This window comes from Prionailurus viverrinus, chromosome D1, assembly GCF_022837055.1.
Source record: "Prionailurus viverrinus isolate Anna chromosome D1, UM_Priviv_1.0, whole genome shotgun sequence".
NCBI lineage: Eukaryota > Metazoa > Chordata > Mammalia > Carnivora > Felidae > Prionailurus > Prionailurus viverrinus.
Window position 1 is genome coordinate 61,487,251 of NC_062570.1, and position 19,568 is coordinate 61,506,818.

The 19,568-nt window shown below is 41.0% G+C and overlaps 1 protein-coding gene across 1 annotated transcript; it reads right to left on the reverse strand.

Annotated features, from left to right (window-relative positions):
- Positions 1-14,768: 14,768 nt before the first annotated feature.
- Positions 14,769-15,710, reverse strand: LOC125177197 (olfactory receptor 51V1-like). The gene has a single exon (XM_047879311.1). It carries the CDS (start codon positions 15,708-15,710, stop codon positions 14,769-14,771), a length of 942 nt encoding a protein of 313 aa, XP_047735267.1.
- Positions 15,711-19,568: the final 3,858 nt, after the last annotated feature.

Here is a 19,568-nt window from a genome sequence, read left to right on the forward strand (position 1 = left end):
CTTACCCACTTATTGAAATATGTATTTTTTATGTTTATCTCCTTGGAGAGAGGAGAGAGAACTCACATGAGTGAGGGAGAGCCAGAGAGAGAAGAAGACAGAGGGAATCTCAAACAGGTTCTGTACTGTCAGTGCAAAGCCCAGTGCAGGGCTGGAATCCATGAACCGTGAGATCATGACCAAGATTTCAACATTCAGCATGGCTTGACATGAACCATGAGATAATGTCAAGGTTTCAATATTCAACCAATCGAGTCACCCAGGCACCCATTAATGAAATAACGTATTAAATATGTTCCTTTGTCTTCCCTCCACAATAAGTCACTGAGAGCCTTAGAAGGTATTTTGCCCGTAATATCAAGGAGGAAATTCTCTCTTCCCATGTACTTTATTTTGGAAACAGACACTATTTTCTTATTCATCTAAAGAAACTTCTGAGCTGATCTGGAAATGAATATAAATAGTAATTCTTAGGCAAATAAAAACAAACAAAAAACTAACAATTTTTTTGTTGTTATTTTACTTGACCCTGGTAGGTACGGAGATACAGAACACCAGCCCATGGAACAAAATGTGACTATTTGGCCAGACTACCTATGATTCCCCAAATTCTGTGAGATCAAGAAAATTATGTGGTCCATCCCAGTTCATTATAAGATGGGAATCATTTACCTTGGGTCAGGGACAAGTGGGGCCAGAAGACACAAGCACAAGCTAGTGTTCCAGGTCGCCACATCAACTATCAGTCCTAATACCTCCACTTCTCCCTCAAGTCACATCTGTTGTCCGATAATAGTTACTTATGACCAGCTAAAGGAGAAAGAAATAAGTCTAGACTGATTGAGTAAAACAGACTGCCTCTACACTACAGTACCACTCAGGAGTGTCCTTGGCAGTTAAAAGTGAAGGGAAACGCACCTGAGATTTGGAGCTTCCAGCAAAGGCAAATGTGCCCAATAGTGACAGCTTCAGGAGGTGTACCCGATCATCCTTTGGTGTTTAAAAAGAAGTGACCTGCGGTAAGAATATATGTAGACTCCCAGAAATGTGTGAAAGACTAATTGGTCAGGAGGTTGGACAGAGAAGTAATGAAACACTGGACAAAAGCATTCTGTAGAAGAGACATACAGCTGACCCAAAGCAGAGGACACCCTCGTAAAGGTGTTTGTGTTTACAGTTAATATCCACCAGAGAGCTTCAAGCATGGAAGGAGCTTGAAACAACCAGTTAGGCAGAATGGTGTGGCCAGAAGTCATCCTCTGCCATCGGTCACCCTCAGTGTTGGAACAAGTGTGAAACGTATGCAGTAGACATGAGGGTAGAGATGGAAGTTGTGCATGAATCCAACTGTGTGGGTCCCCACACACCAGGGCTACTGTACTCATTGTTGCTGCTGAATGTGCAGCCTTCCAGAAACAGAGCTGATGTGGACACCAACCAGCCACTTAGTGTCAGGTTAATTACAATGGACCTCTTTTGCCCTGAAAGAGTCAGCAATTTATCATGATTGGAGTTGATTGTATTCAGTCAGTTACTTTATGGAATTGCCTTCTCTGTTTTTAGGACCTCAGCAAACAAAAGTAACTGAAGGTTTACAAAGCAATTGATCCTCCCAGATAGGATCTCATCCAACTTTGTAGCCTGGAGGTGCAGCTCTGGGCTAGTGGTCATGGCACCTGTTAGTCTTCTTACATATCATATGACCCAGAAGCTGTAGGCCTACAAGCGATGGAACAGCCTTGGAAGGTGCTGCTGAATTGCTAGTTAGGAGGTGATACCAGCGGAGATTGGATGGCTTCCTCCAGGAGACGGCAAATGCCCCAAATCAGCAGATGGAGGTCTATAGTGCCCCTAGATCAGGTAGGACTTTTTTTTTTTTTTTTTTTTTTTGCTTTGAACGAAATGTTCTTTTCTTGCCTCAAAATATCCTTTTCTTTGCTCCAAATTTGCGGTCACATAAGAGGCAGAATCAGGCACTTGTGAAGTTACATTTTATTAATTTCAAAAATGGTTTCATTCTTAGCCATATCTTGATATGCTAAATATACTAATGATCTCAAAAGTCATACTTTTTGGTTTAATTATTAAATCTACCTTGTAAAACTTCTAAATAACTATTTCTAAAGTTATTTTTATTGTTTTGGTTTCATCTATTTTGATCAGCATTTGTTCCTTCTCTAGCTTTTAACGTCTTGAAATCTGGTATTGTATTTTTATTTCTTCTTTTAAAAAAAGTTTAGGTACTTAAGACCATAATTCTGACAGGGAAAAATATATCTAATTGAAAGCCATATATATTCATATGTAAATTTCAGTTTCATGAAACACATTAATTGATCTTTGCTTTTCCAAATATATGAGGAAGCAGACTCCAAGCTCTGACCTGTCAACACAGAGCCCGATTCAGAGCTCAACCCGTGAACTGGGAGATCATGACCTGAGCCAAAGGAGATGCTTAACGGACTGAGCCACCCAGGCACCCCGGGAATTTTATTTTTTAATAGATATGTAGAAAAAAGAAAACATACCTGGTTTGGGCACTAATCTAAGAAAAATTTACTCATTAGTTTCAGCATGTTTCTGTGTAAAAATAATGAACTCTATAATGGAGAAACAGGTGTGATATTCATAACTCTTTGCTTAAGAACTAATAGTCCTTTGAGACTTAATTTCCTCTTATCTAAATTGGGAATGATAAACCATATCTATTTGGGGCCATATTTAAGCAAGATAATGAATCTAAAACACTTAGCAAAGTGAGCTACTGCTCTTAGGCACTTAGCACAATGCAACTTTGTTTTTTCTAACCCTCCCCTATATTCTAGCAAGCTGTGTTTCTTTGTCCTTGGGGCTTGGTAACCTCATAGCAGGCAGTTAAGTCAAGGCATGTGGTTCAAATTCTGTGTCTCCCCCACTCTCTGTTCTTCTATTGCTTGCACTCTGTCTCTCTCTTTCAAAAAAATAAATAAAAACTTAAAAATTTCAGAAAAAAAGGGGTGCCTGGGTGGCCTGTAGGCCAAGCATCAGACTTTGGTTCAGGTCATGATCTTGCAGTTGGTGAGTTCAAGTCCTGCATCGGGTCTGTGCTGACAGCTCAGGGCCTGGAGCCTGCCTCGGATTCTGTGTGTGTGTCTCTCTCTGGCCCTCTTCTGCTCACACTTTGTCTCTCTCTCTCTCTCTTTCTTTCTCTCTCTGTAAAAAATAAATAAACATAAAAAAAAAAAGAAGGCAGGGCAGTAGTGGACTTTGTAAAAGGGCAAATGATGACCCTACTATGGAAAGAGATCTTTGCCAGGGTATTTGGAAGAACCTCAGATAGAAGCTTGCCTTTGCGAACTATGCACAATTTGGCCTTGACCACAAACCATCTCAGAGGCTTTTATTTGTTGGTTGAGGTGATGATCCCAGTTACTGTGTTCATTCAGAGCACAGCAAAAGGAAAAGGTTCCTTTGCTTTTGACACTTAATTCCAAGGTATTTTCCAAATTCAATTTTTTTTTTTTATTTTTTAAAAAAAAATTTTTTTTTTCAACGTTTATTTATTTTGGGGACAGAGAGAGACAGAGCATGAACAGGGGAGGGGCAGAGAGAGAGGGAGACACAGAATCGGAAACAGGCTCCAAGCTCTGAGCCATCAGCCCAGAGCCTGACGCGGGGCTCGAACTCCCAGACCGCGAGATCGTGACCTGGCTGAAGTCGGACGCTTAACCGACTGCGCCACCCAGGCGCCCCTATTATAGATCTTTGATAAGAAATACAATTGCTGAGAAGTCTGTTTTGCTTGCTGTTTGCTACGAGCATTGTAAAACCAAAAGCATAATCAGACCCATACATATAGAAAACAAAGTGATGGCTGACAGAGGGGAAGTGGGTAGGGGATGGACAAAATAGGTGAAGTGGAGGGGGAGATACAGGATTCCAGTTATGGAATGAGTAAGTTAGGGGGATAAAAGGCACAGGATAAGGAGTATGTAGATGATATTGTAATAGCGTTGTTTGGTGACAGATGGTGGCTACACTTGTGAGCACAGCAGAATGTATAAACTTGTTGAATTGCTGTGTTGTAGAAGTGAAACTAATATAACACTGTTAACTACAAAATTTTTAAAAATGTGCACCTAGCACCTTGAGGGAAAAATATGGGTTAAATTTTCATTGTGAAAGTGACATTGGTACTGTGTAATGCTCTAGTAAAGCTCTAGGCAGGCAATTGTTACCCCATGGAAGTATTGAGTATATGTCCTCAAACCCTCAACTGTCTGGAGAAGTGGTTTCCTTCTTAAAATAGATGTATCTTATTCTGAGTGTGGGAATCTGACTGTGTAATTAGGAGAAATCTCCTTCATTGACTGATAATTCAGCCTGAGCTGGGTCTCAGTTGATAAAAGAACAGCCTCAGGGTTTTCCCTGAGAGGAAGTTAGTGGCTGAAGGCAGTGTTCCTCTTTTAGAGAGAACTCATCTCTTGAGAAGTGGAAATACTTTCCCAGCAAAGAAACTGCTGCTCCAAAATTTCCATTACTGATTCAGTATTCAATTCCAGTTTCTGTGTCAGGTGCTGCTGTGGAAAAGACTGTCAGTGTCATGAGTATTCTGCAGACTGCTGAATACAGCAGGTTATGCATGAAGGCAGTATTAAATAAGTTTGAAATTAAAAAGTAAAGAAAGAAAGGAAAGAAAGAAAAAGAAAGAAAGAGAAAGGAAGGAAGGAAGGAGGGAGGGTAGGAGGGAGGGAAGGAGGGAGGGAAGGAGGGAAAGAGGGAGGGAAGGAAGGAAGGAAGGAAGGAAGGAAGATCACATAAGCATCCATCCAGAGGCCCTCAGCATTGAGGAGATGGTGAAGAGAGACAGAGCCAGATTAGAGGCAGCTAGCATGTCCAGGAAGAGTATATAGGAACATTTGCCTGCTGGATACCATCGTGATGATCACGCTGTCTACCATTGAACAGAAGGGTACAGTGATCCAAATGTGCACAGCCTCCAGTACAAGCATGCCTGTTATCAAAAAGGTGGAAAATATGGAGTTTGTACTCCTGAGAGGAAGCATGACTTCACAGGGCTACCTGACTTGCTTGGAATGAAATGCAGTGTCTGGAGCACAGACTAATATTTCATCTAATATAGGTTTTTATAATTTAGAAGTAAATATCTGGGTCTTAAATGACTGCTAGTCTCGCTGATGCTTTTCCCTTCAATTCACCCTGATTGTATGGATAATGTAAATAAATCATTTCCTAAGATTATACCTTCTTTAAATCTACACTAAAGGAACGTGTGTTTATTTTGATTGTTTTCTCCAAAATAACATGGCTCCCGTTATTTTTAAAACTCCATTTTATTAACTTTATTTTAAAATTGGTGTTTTAGGGGTGCCTGGGTGGCTCAGATGGTTAAGTGTCCAACTTTGGCTCAGGTCGTGATCTCACTGTTGGTGGGTTCGAGCCCTGCATCAGGCTGTGTGCTGACAGATCAGAGCCCGGAGTCTTCTTCGGATTCTGTGTCTCCCTCTCTCACAGCCCCGCCTCTGCTTGCGTTCTGTCTCTCTCTCAAAATAAATAAACACTTAAAAAAATTAAAATTGGTCTTTTAAATATTTTAAAAGACTTTTTGAATAGTTTTAGATTAGAGAAAAATTGAGACTATAATTCCCATATATTCCTCACACACAGTGAAATTTGCTACATTAATGAACCAGTATGAAAATATTAACTAAAAATTAAAATTACTCCTGGGGCACCTGGATGGCTCAGTCGGTTAAGTGTCCGACTTCGGCTCAGGTCATGATCTTATAGTTTGTGGGTTCGAGCCCCACGTCAGGCTCTGTGCTGACAGCTCAGAGCCTGGAGCCTGTTTCGGGTTCTGTGTCTCCCTCTCTCTCTGCCCCTCCCCTGCTCATTCTCTCTCTCTCTCTCTCTCTCTCTCTCTCTCTCACTCTCTCTCTCAAAAATAAATAAACAGTAAAAAATTAAAAAAACACTAAAACATTAAAAAAATACTCCTATGTCTTTACTTTTTACCTAATGTACTTCTTCTCTTCTAGGGTCTCATCCAGGGGTAACACATTGTGTTTACTTGCCATGTCTCCTTAGTCTCTTGGCTGTTTCTCACACTTACCTTGTTTTTGTGGACTTGAGTAGTCACAAAGATTAGTGGTTAGGGATATTGTGAAATAGCTCTCAGTTGGAACTTGTCTGATTTTGTCCTCATGATGAGAGTGGGGTTGTGGATTTTTTGGAGGAAGATTATACACAGAGAAACCTTTCAAAACTGACATGAGTGGGATGATCAAGGTTAACAAGAATACTTCTCAGTACTCAGTGTAAGACAGTGTCACACAATTTTGACACACTCATTTCCCTCTTTAAAACACTTTTCCAGGGGTGCCTGGGTGGCTAAGTCTGTTGAACGTCCAACTGTTGATTTCGACTTGGGTCTTGACCTCATAGTTCATGAAATCCAGCCCCTGGTCAGGCTCTGCATTGACAGCACAGAACCTACTTGGGATTCTCTTTCTCCCTCTCTCTCTGCTCCTCTCTTTCTCTCCCTCTCAAAATAAATAAATAAACATTAAAAGTGGGGAGGAGCCTGGGTGGCTCAGTTAAGCATCTGACTCTTGATTTCAGCTCAGGTCATGATCTCAGGGACCAGGAGTTCGAGCGCCACATAGGGCTCTGCTCTGACAGCGTGGAACCTGCTTGGGATTCTCTATCTTCCTCTCAAAAACAAATAAATAAACTTAACAAAAAACAAAACACTTTTCCATTTGGATTCATTGACATCATACTTCCTTAATCCTTTTATTGCTTCCTTTTCAGGCTATTTTTGGGGATTCAACTGCACCCTGTTTTAATGTTCAGGGTTTTTATTTAGCATACTTATATTATTTCCTTTACTTACTCAAGTTGTCTGCTCTCATAATCTCAAACACCATGTTTATGACCATGATTTGCAAATTCAGTATCCAGCTCTACTCTTCTCATCTGATACCTGATACCTATATCAAACCCCAGGCTGGATATCTCTCCTTAAATGTACCTTGGGCAGATCACATACGTACAAAAGAATATTTCTAACACAAATGCCATTCACCCACACCTTCCATATAACAGGATATTGCTATAGGATCTCTGTAGTTTCTCATTCCAAAAACCTCAACATGATTGCCACTTCCATTTCTCTTATCCCTGACAATCACCAACCTTATGACCCCACCCATTAAACACATTTTATATACACTCACTTCTTGCAACTCCTGGAACTGACCCTTGCTCAGTCACTACTCTATCCTTTTATTGAGACTCTTTTATCTTGTCTTCTGCTGTCAAGTCTTGGCCTTCTCATTATTCGGTACAGGACTGATGTTCTTAACATAAATGATTGATGATTTCACCATTCTAATTGCAATACATTTGTAGTCACATGTTTCCCTAAGGATTAGAACTAAATTACAATCTCATCTTTTCTAACCTCGTATCTGTCTGCTATTCAGTTTTTACAGCTGAATCTCTTAGTCATTTATTCACCTGTTTTTCGTACAGTCCAGTGTATTCACAATTTTGTTTTTCTTTTTGTTTTGCCTGAAAATTCTTTTTCTTATATTCCTCAGGTTATTTATCATCAATCTTCAAGCCTCAATTACATATTACTTCCTCAGGGGAGTCATTACTCAAGTCCTTGTATTAGATTACCATCCCCTGTCAGGCTGCCTGTGCACTCTTCATTTCTGAATAGCATTTCTCAGGATGTTAATGTCAAAGTTTGCTTAATAATTTTTGTCTGTGGTTGTTGCGGCAAGATGGCGGCTTAGGAGGACGCTGGGCTCACCGCACGTCCTACTGATCACTTAGATTCCATCTACACCTGCCTAAAAAACCCAGAAAACCGCCAGAGGATTAGCAGAACGGAGTCGCCGGAGCCAAGCGCAGACGAGAGGCCCATGGAAGAGGGTAGGAAGGGCGGCGAGGCGGTGCGCGCTCCACGGACTGGCGGGAGGGAGCCGGGGCGGAGGGGCGGCTCACCGGCCAAACAGAGACCCCGAGTCTGGCTTGCAAAAGCGGAGGGGCCTGATGGACTGTGTTCCCACAACAAGCGCGACTTAGCATCTGGGAGGTCATAAGTTAACAGCTCTGCTCGGAAAGCGGGAAGGCTGGAGGACAACCAGAGGGAGAGCTGCTGAGCCCCCTGACAACAGAGCTCAGTTTGGTGGGGAACAAAGGCGCTCGCCAGCGCCATCTCCCCCGCCCATCCTCCAGCCGAAATCCCAAAGGGAACCGGTTCCTGCCAGGGAACTTGCTCGCTCCGCGCAAACACCCAACTCTGCGCTTCTGCGGAGCCAAACCTCCGGCAGCGGATCTGACTCCCTCCCGCTGCCACAGGGCCCCTCCTGAAGTGGATCACCTAAGGAGAAGCGATCTAAGCCTGCCCCTCCTGCCCCCGAGCACCTTGCCTACCCACCCCAGCTAATACGCCAGATCCCCAGCATCACAAGCCTGGCAGGGTGCAAGTAGCCCAGACGAGCCACACCACCCCACAGTGAATCCCACCCCTAGGAGAGGGGAAGAGAAGGCACACACCAGTCTGACTGTGGCCCCAGCGGTGGGCTGGGGGCAGACATCAGGTCTGACTGCGGCCCCGCCCACCAACTCCAGGTATACACCACAGCACAGGGGAAGTGCCCTGCAGGTCCTCACCACGCCAGGGACTATCCAAAATGACCAAGCGGAAGAATTCCCCTCAGAAGAATCTCCAGGAAATAACAACAGCTAATGAGCTGATCAAAAAGGACTTAAATAACATAACAGAAAGTGAATTTAGAATAATAGTCATAAAATTAATCGCTGGGCTTGAAAACAGTATACAGGACAGCAGAGAATCTCTTGCTACAGAGATCAAGGGACTAAGGAACAGTCACGAGGAGCTGAAAAACGCTTTAAACGAAATGCATAATAAAATGGAAACCACCACAGCTCGGCTTGAAGAGGCAGAGGAGAGAATAGGTGAACTAGAAGATAAAGTTATGGAAAAAGAGGAAGCTGAGAAAAAGAGAGATAAAAAAATCCAGGAGTATGAGGGGAAAATTAGAGAACTAAGTGATACACTAAAAAGAAATAATATACGCATAATTGGTATCCCAGAGGAGGAAGAGAGAGGGAAAGGGGCTGAAGGGGTACTTGAAGAAATCATAGCTGAGAACTTCCCTGAACTGGGGAAGGAAAAAGGCATTGAAATCCAAGAGGCACAGAGAACTCCCTTCAGACGTAACTTGAATCGATCTTCTGCACGACATATCATAGTGAAACTGGCAAAATACAAGGATAAAGAGAAAATTCTGAAAGCAGCGAGGGGTAAACGTGCCCTCACATATAAAGGGAGACCTATAAGACTCGTGACTGATCTCTCTTTTGAAACTTGGCAGGCCAGAAAGAATTGGCACGAGATTTTCAGGGTGCTAGACAGAAAAAATATGCAGCCGAGAATCCTTTATCCAGCAAGTCTGTCATTTAGAATAGAAGGAGAGATAAAGGTCTTCCCAAACAAACAAAAACTGAAGGAATTTGTCACCACTAAACCAGCCCTACAAGAGATCCTAAGGGGGACCCTGTGAGACAAAGTCCCAGAGACATCACTACAAGCATAAAACATACAGACATCACAATGACTCTAAACCCGTATCTTTCTATAATAACACTGAATGTAAATGGATTAAATGCGCCAACCAAAAGACATAGGGTATCAGAATGGATAAAAAAACAAGACCCATCTATTTGCTGTCTACAAGAGACTCATTTTAGACCTGAGGACACCTTTAGATTGAGAGTGAGGGGATGGAAAACTATTTATCATGCGACTGGAAGCCAAAAGAAAGCTGGAGTAGCCATACTTATATCAGACAAACTAGACTTTAAATTAAAGGCTGTAACAAGAGATGAAAAAGGACATTATATAATAGTTACAGGGTCTATCCATCAGGAAGAGCTAACAATTATAAATGTCTATGCACCGAATACCGGAGCCCCCAAATATATAAAACAATTACTCATAAACACAAGCAACCTTATTGATAAGAATGTGGTAATTGCAGGGGACTTTAATACACCACTTACAGAAATGGATAGATCATCTAGACACACGGTCAATAAAGAAACAAGGGCCCTGAATGAGACATTGGATCAGATGGACTTGACAGATATATTTAGAACTCTGCATCCCAAAGCAACAGAATATACTTTCTTCTCGAGTGCACATGGAACATTCTCCAAGATAGATCATATACTGGGTCACAAAACAGCCCTTCATAAGTTTACAAGAATTTAAATTATACCATGCTTACTTTCAGACCACAATGCTATGAAGCTTGAAATCAACCACAGAAAAAAGTCTGGAAAACCTCCAAAAGCATGGAGGTTAAAGAACACCCTACTAACGAATGAGTGGGTCAACCAGGCAATTAGAGAAGAAATTAAAAAATATATGGAAACAAACGAAAATGAAAATACAACAATCCAAACGCTTTGGGACGCAGGAAAGGCAGTCCTGAGAGGAAAATACATTGCAATCCAGGCCTTTCTCAAGAAACAAGAAAAATCCCAAATACAAAATCTAACAGCACACCTAAAGGAACTAGAAGCAGAACAGCAAAGGCAGCCTAAGCCCAGCAGAAGAAGAGAAATAATAAAGATCAGAGCAGAAATAAACAATATAGAAACTAAAAAAACTGTAGAGCAGATCAACGAAACCAAAAGTTGGTTTTTTGAAAAAATAAACAAAATTGACAAACCTCTAGCCAGGCTTCTCAAAAAGAAAAGGGAGATGACCCAAATAGATAAAATCATGAATGAAAATGGAATGATTACAACCAATCCCTCAGAGATACAAACAATTATCAGGGAATACTATGAAAAATTATATGCCAACAAAGTGGACAACCTGGAAGAAATGGACAAATTCCTGAACACCCACACTCTTCCAAAACTCAATCAGGAGGAAATAGAAAGCTTGAACAGACCCATAACCAGCGAAGAAATTGAATCGGTTATGAAAAATCTCCCAACAAATAAGAGTCCAGGACCAGATGGCTTCCCAGGGGAGTTCTACCAGACGTTTAAAGCAGAGATAATACCTATCCTTCTCAAGCTATTCCAAGAAATAGAAAGGGAAGGAAAACTGCCGGACTCATTCTATGAAGCCAGTATTACTTTGATTCCTAAACCAGACAGAGACCCAGTAAAAAAAGAGAACTACAGGCCAATATCCCTGATGAATATGGATGCAAAAATTCTCAATAAGATACTAGCAAATCGAATTCAACAGCATATAAAAAGAATTATTCACCATGATCAAGTGGGATTCATTCCTGGGATGCAGGGCTGGTTCAACATTCGCAAATCAATCAACGTGATACATCACATTAACAAAAAAAAAGAGAAGAACCATATGATCCTGTCAATCGATGCAGAAAAGGCCTTCGACAAAATCCAGCACCCTTTCTTAATAAAAACCCTTGAGAAAGTCGGGATAGAAGGAACATACTTAAAGATCATAAAAGCCATTTATGAAAAGCCCACAGCTAACATCATCCTCAATGGGGAAAAACTGAGAGCATTTTCCCTGAGATCAGGAACACGACAAGGATGCCCACTCTCACCGCTGCTGTTTAACATAGTGCTGGAAGTTCTAGCATCAGCAATCAGACAACAAAAGGAAATCAAAGGCATCAAAATTGGCAAAGATGAAGTCAAGCTTTCGCTTTTTGCAGATGACATGATATTATACATGGAAAATCCGATAGACTCCACCAAAAGTCTGCTAGAACTGATACAGGAATTCAGCAAAGTTGCAGGATACAAAATCAATGTACAGAAATCAGTTGCATTCTTATACACTAACAATGAAGCAACAGAAAGACAAATAAAGAAACTGATCCCATTCACAATTGCACCAAGAAGCATAAAATACCTAGGAATAAATCTAACCAAAGATGTAAAGGATCTGTATGCTGAAAACTATAGAAAGCTTCTGAAGGAAATTGAAGAAGATTTAAAGAAATGGAAAGACATTCCCTGCTCATGGATTGGAAAAATAAATATTGTCAAAATGTCAATACTACCCAAAGCTATCTACACATTCAATGCAATCCCAATCAAAATTGCACCAGCATTCTTCTCGAAACTAGAACAAGCAATCCTAAAATTCATATGGAACCACAAAAGGCCCCGAATAGCCAAAGGAATTTTGAAGAAGAAGACCAAAGCAGGAGGCATCACAATCCCAGACTTCAGCCTCTACTACAAAGCTGTCATCATCAAGACAGCATGGTATTGGCACCAAAACAGACACATAGACCAATGGAATAGAATAGAAACCCCAGAACTAGACCCACAAACGTATGGCCAACTCATCTTTGACAAAGCAGGAAAGAACATCCAATGGAAAAAAGACAGCCTCTTTAACAAATGGTGCTGGGAGAACTGGACAGCAACATGCAGAAGGTTGAAACTAGACCACTTTCTCACACCATTCACAAAAATAAACTCAAAATGGATAAAGGACCTAAATGTGAGACAGGACACCATCAAAACCTTAGAGGAGAAAGCAGGAAAAGACCTCTCTGACCTCAGCCGTAGCAATCTCTTACTCGACACATCCCCAAAGGCAAGGGAATTAAAAGCAAAAGTGAATTACTGGGACCTTATGAAGATAAAAAGCTTCTGCACAGCAAAGGAAACAACCAACAAAACTAAAAGGCAACCAACGGAATGGGAAAAGATATTCGCAAATGACATATCGGACAAAGGGCTAGTATCCAAAATCTATAAAGAACTCACCAAACTCCACACCCGAAAAACAAATAACCCAGTGAAGAAATGGGCAGAAAACATGAATAGACACTTCTCTAAAGAAGACATCCGGATGGCCAACAGGCACATGAAAAGATGTTCAGCGTCGCTCCTTATCAGGGAAATACAAATCAAAACCACACTCAGGTATCACCTCACGCCAGTCAGAGTGGCCAAAATGAACAAATCAGGAGACTATAGATGCTGGAGAGGATGTGGAGAAACGGGAACCCTCTTGCACTGTTGGTGGGAATGCAAATTGGTGCAGCTGCTCTGGAAAGCAGTGTGGAGGTTCCTCAAAAAATTAAAAATAGACCTACCCTATGACCCAGCAATAGCACTGCTAGGAATTTATCCAAGGGATACAGGAGCACTGATGCATAGGGCCACTTGTACCCCAATGTTCATAGCAGCACTCTCAACAATAGCCAAATTATGGAAAGAGCCTAAATGTCCATCAACTGATGAATGGATAAAGAAATTGTGGTTTATATACACAATGGAATATTACGTGGCAATGAGAAAAAATGAAATATGGCCTTTTGTAGCAACGTGGATGGAACTGGAGAGTGTGATGCTAAGTGAAATAAGCCATACAGAGAAAGACAGATACCATATGGTTTCACTCTTATGTGGATCCTGAGAAACTGAACAGGAACCCATGGGGGAGGGGAAGGAAAAAAAAAAAAAAGAGGTTAGAATGGGAGAGAGCCAAAGCATAAGAGACTGTTAAAAACTGAGAACAAACTGAGGGTTGATGGGGGGTGGGAGGGAGGAGAGGGTGGGTGATGGGTATTGAGGAGGGCACCTTTTGGGATGAGCACTGGGTGTTGTATGGAAACCAATTTGTCAATAAATTTCATTAAAAAAAAATAAATAAAAAAAAAATAAATAAAGAACATTAAAAGAATAAAAAAAAAAATAATAATTTTTGTCTGTGTCACCTGTTAAACTGAAGGCAAAGTACTGATTTTGCTCCCGACTGTTTTCTTGTACCTGAGCAGTGTCGTGTCTAGCATTGTGTATGTGACAATTGGGAGTACTTACTAAACTCAGTATTTTCAATGGATATTTATCAAAGTTCCAGAGATATCTCAAATGCAGTGTGTTCAACATAGCTTCCACCATCTTATCACATAAATAATATTCTTTCTTTGTCACCATCTCATTGAGCAACACACCATTGACTTGACTTCACAAACCAGAAACTTGAGCATCAACTATGAAACCACTCTGGTCGCCATGCCATAAACAATTATTAGGTATGCTCATATATCCTAAATATTCTCACATCCCTTATCATATTTCAGTTCTCACAGGCACCATCAGTTCTTAGTTGTGCTTTTGCTATAGTTTCTAAACTGTTCTCTTTAAAGATTTATAAAGAATTTAAAATGCCATGAAGAAATGCTAATGATAGAATGGTACAAAACAATGTAAAATGAAAAGTTTATATGCACTAAGGTCATGTCTTCATGGCATGGACAGACTCTAAGAAATAAACATTTGGAATAGAGGGATTATATATCTTTTAATTCCAAAATTCTTTAATGGGCTTGCAGTAAGTCACTAATGGGGAAAAAATAATAAAAGTGGGGGAAGACTCAGCATCATAGTTTTAGATGTTCCTCAGGTCACCTTTAGGAATGAAGAAAGTCCAATTTCATTGTGTCCTGTATTTTGATATAATGACCAATTGACAGAATAAACTAAACAATAGTCATGATTCCAAAATTTTAGGTAGACACGTGTCTAAACGGATGGACATGTGTCTAATGCATTAGAAAGCCTCTTGAGTTCTTTAATAATCAGGTATCATAAAAGACCGTAAAATTACGACATTATTATTCAACTTGTAAGTTGTTGCACACATGGGAAGTAGCATTACTCTTCTGATCTTAAAACATTCTTGCTGATCAAACCCAAGGGTTTTACTACATTTTCAGGGAACACCACTTCTTCATCCTGCTTCGGATCTGCTGGGTCTTTACACTGTAGATGATTGGATTCATCAGGGGTGGAAAGAGAATATAGATGTTGCCCATGAGGACATGAACCGAAGGGGAGAGATGCTTTCCAAAGCGATGCACCATGGTGAGGCCAATGATGGGGATGTAAAAGACCAGGACAGCACAGATGTGGGACACACAGGTCTGCAAGGACTTGAGCCTCTCCTCGCGGGATGCAATTGCCAGCACTGTGTGCAAGATGAAAACGTAGGAGATGAGAATAAGCACAGCATCTAACAACAAGGTACAGATCACCAGAGCCAGGGCATAGAGGCTGTTGAAGCGGATGTCAGAGCAGGCGAGCCGGAGCAGGTCCTGGTGCAGGCAGAAAGAGTGGGAGAGGATGTGAGGGCGGCAGTAATGGAAGAACTTCAGGCGAATGATGACAGGGAGAATGGACAAAGCTGCCCTCATCAAAATGGCCACCATGAAGTGAATGACTCTACTGTTAGTCAGGAGGGATGTGTATCTCAGAGGATTGCAGATTGCAGTGAAGCGATCAAAGGCCATGGCAAGAAGGACCCCAGACTCTATGGAGGACAGACCATGGATAAAGTAAGTTTGGGCAATGCAAGCATCTTGACTAACTTCTTGGTTGAGCCCCCACAGGACCCCCAGCACCGTGTGCACTGTGGACAGCCCCATGCACAGGTCAGTGAGAGCCAGCATGGCCAGGAAGTAGAACATGGGCTGGTGCAGACTGGGCTCTGTCCGTATCACATGCAGCACCATGCAGTTTCCCAGAAAAACCAAGGCATAGATGGAGGAGAAGGGAATGGAAAACCAGGGATAGTAGTGGTCCAGGCCAGGGAACCCCGTGAGAATGAATATTGAGGTATTGATAATGGAAGCAGAAGAAGCAGGCATGATTATTTGAAGGTAATGTTCAAGATGAGATCAATATTTACTGACAGTTTTGTCAAAGTGTCTGCTGTGTGGGAGCAGTTGAGTCTAACACAGGTCCTCACACTGTAGCACAGGTCAAGCTAACGTAGACGCCAGGGAAGCCCCCTCTCCAGGAGGAGCTACAGCACAGGACGGTCTCACAGGGGAGCTCCTTGGTATCAGGTCTCAGGTTATGGGAGCAAATCAATGTCCTGACCGTTGTGGGCAAATCAGATCATGCCCTTCATTTGCTTTTAGTCCCTCTGAGCCGCTTGCAGGACACACAGCAGGTGACAGTGGCAAAGCCATTGAGAGCATAGGGCTGCTCCTGTTCTGCTGTCCCGAGGAAGCCTCTGCGTGCTGTCCTGTGGCCAGTGCTTGTGGCACAAGGAGTCAGAAGGCTCCGGTTTATGAGGAAGGAATGAGAGGATTGTGTAGGCCGGGTGGACCCAGGCTCCTGGGAGGCACTCTTCCCTCTTGGTGGCTGATGCAAGTGGAAGATTCCACCTGGTCACTGCAGGCTAGTGGCTCTTTGGGATTGAGAGGACTGGGTAAATGGCAGAATTTTCCAGATCTTTGTCAGGGAGAGAGATTCACTGGGTCGACAGAAAATTCAATACCTACTCTGAAGGAGATGGAACGAGGTAAACAATCAGGGAGAAAGAGTGTATCAGTATACCAAATAATTTTGAGTCTCCATATCTATCTGAATCAATAAAAATGTTTATATAAGACTTATTTATTTCTTCCCCAAATTTCACCTTTATTTTTCACTGAATCCTTAGTAAACATTTCTCCATTTTCTGAGCCCCTCAGAAAGGGTAACAATTGTGAAATATACCTAGAGGAATCTGTATAACATAGACCAGATTTTGAGGAAAAAGACTGCCTCAACCTTATCCCAATTGAGGGAAAGGAATACTCTTTGGTCCAGCTGCCTCAGAATTCCTGTCTCATCTAAGGACAACAGGGACCACTATTCAAAGATTGTGCATCCTCAGCCAGAGAGGGAAAAAAAAGGAGCCTGGTGGTGGTAGAGGGGGAGGAAGACCACTGTGGAAATCCTTGTGGAGGTCACTCCTCTGAGAAACAGACCCAGTAAAATCTCAGATGCACTAAGATGTAGTCAGAAGATTATTGTATGCTTGCCTTCTCCATCTAAGGTCCCTTATCAGCAACCCAACAGTGGTCCAATAAAATAACAATTGATCACAGCTAAAAGATCTGTAAAATACAGATTTTCTCTAAGGAGGAATACATTGGAAAAATTAATGTCACAAGGGGTATGAAGAATGGGGACAACAGCTTCTCTATAGCTACAATAAACACAGCTCAGCTTCTAGCTGCTACAAACCTTCAGTTTGTAAAACACACATTACCTGCAAAGTACAATCAAGAGAAGTACAATAAAAAGAGGTATGCCTGTATATTGGTCTATATTATCCTTTTCTTGTAATGTCTTTGTCTGGCTTTGGTAGGAGGGTAATGCCGTTTCATAGAATGAGTAATAAAGTGTGCCCTCCTCTTCAGTGTTTGAAGAGTTTGAAAGGATTGGGCAATATAATTTTTAAGAGTATCAAATTCAGTTTCAAACTGACCTCATTACAAATCCCAGTTGTGCCACTTTCTAACAATGTGATCAATTACTAAATATCTCTAAGCTTCAGTTTTCACCTAAGAATAAAAAGTATTAGATTTTATTATTTGAAAAATATAAGAAATATTTATAAATTACTTAGTATATTTTTGCCATTTATTTAATTGCTCAATAATTGATTAGTTGTCAGAATTTTGTCATGCAATTTATGTGACAGGCAATTCAGAAATATACCACTCATTATTTAATTTGTCACCTCAACAATTTATTCCTAATTTTTTATATTCCAAGCGCAGGGAATGGAGCAATGGCCATGTTCTTAATATATCTTCTCTAACCCTTCTGTTCCATCTAATTAAAATTTAAAAATATATATTTATGTTGAATGTTTTCTCTGTCCATTTAAGCACAATTTGGGTCATTAGTCAACTAAATATGCTTAATTAAGTTTTAAAATAATTGCTTTTTAAATAATTTTTTAAAAAATTTCCAACAAGCAAATATGTCTTCAGTCACCTTACATACTTGCTTTTCTGAGTTTAGTTATTATCCTCAGCTTTCTAATATTTTATGCCTAAGAATGCTTCATGGCTCTTACCATATGAAATTTCACACTTGTCCTGTGCCCATATGAAAGTGGAGGAAAGGAGAAGTATAAAAGTTTTGCAAAGCAACTATTATTTTTGGGGGAAGATAGCCAGTTTGTCTCAGACTAAAGAGAGATAAGTATTATCCTCTTGTCTGGTACTTCTGTAGAGCTCCTTTCTGCTCTCATTCTCTATCTGCTTTCTTACAAAGGGTGGCTCATGGCACACCTTCCTGAAGGAAAACTCAAAAAGTCTCAGCAATTTCGTCACTTGGTGAGTTTAGGTAGCTTTTATCAGTGTGCCTTGGGCTCCTTTTGGTACTTTTTTAATGTATTCAGAGACAAAGAGAATATATGCTAATTCTTAATCTACCTGGAGGGAATTATCTGAAAACTTTTTGCAATATACCTTTGAGGGAAATCTAAATATCTGCACCATATAAGTCTACTGTTCTTGTTATAGAGATTTGGGAAGGGAATTTTTATTTCCATACACTGACTTCAATTACAGAATGACTATTATTACACTGTGTTTTCTTATATCTGTCTATCTATCATCTATCTATCTATCTATCTACCAAACAGATCCTTCTGTTCCTCACATGAATCTCACTTCTCTGCCTCCCATTTTCAGTTTCAATAATGACTAATCACCCCAGATCAGAGTCCATGACATGGAAGTGTGCTTTGCTATTGGGTGATTTCCAGTTATAATCAACTATTTGAGCCATGAATATTGTTCCAATGGTCTCCGCATTGTCCAGCTATTTGACTGTAGAAAATTACTTTCTGAGACTTTTTCTGCATGGCTAAGCAGACACTTAGCTATTGGACCAACAATGAGGCCCTTAAGACAGCAAGGGACCATTCTGTGGACAGGATTCTGTAATTCAGGGTAGTGTGCTGATAGGAACATATACCCGCATTAGCATGACTGCTACTACTTTTGCATTTGAAGTAGTTGAACCGAGCTTACCTTATTGAAACTATCTGTTATGAGCCTTGTGAAGGAACAATCTCTTCACTCCCTTATCCTTCTTGGAGTCCATTAAAAGCTAAATACTTTCTCATTGACTTAATCTTGATTTCTTCAGTGTTTTATTCTCTGGCCACTGCTTATTCTTCCTTCCCTCAAAATCCTTGGGCAATAAAGTCCTTGTCATTGTTTTAGCTATCACCTGTATACTAATTATTAACACATACGTATTTGAAGTTCTGACCCTTTCCTGAGCTCTAGTTCAGAGCTATATATTTAGCTATTTTCTGTACATAATTGTTTAATTACCTGCAGAAAACTCACACTAAACAATGCAGAATAGAACTCTTCATCTTTTTTTTTAATTTATTCACTCTGTGTGTGGGGAGGAGTGCATTATTTACTTTGTGGGGAGGGGGTGAGACAGAGTACATGGGAGGGGCAGAGAGAGAGGGAGGGAGAGAATCTCAAGCAGGCTCCACTCAATACAGAGCAATGCGGGGCTAGAACTCACAAACCATGAGATCATGACCTGAATCAAAATCGAGTCCGATGCTTAACTGACTGAGCCACCAAGGGGCCCCTGAACTCTTCATCTTCTCATCCATCTTTATTTATAGTGCCAGTAAAATATGCTATCATCCATGGTGAGGAAGCATAAGGCAAGCTGACACCCTGCAA

Coding starts and splice junctions, on each gene's coding strand:
- LOC125177197 (XM_047879311.1), bottom strand. CDS start 15,710: ATGCCTGCTTCTTCTGCTTCCATTATCAATACCTCAATATTCATTCTC.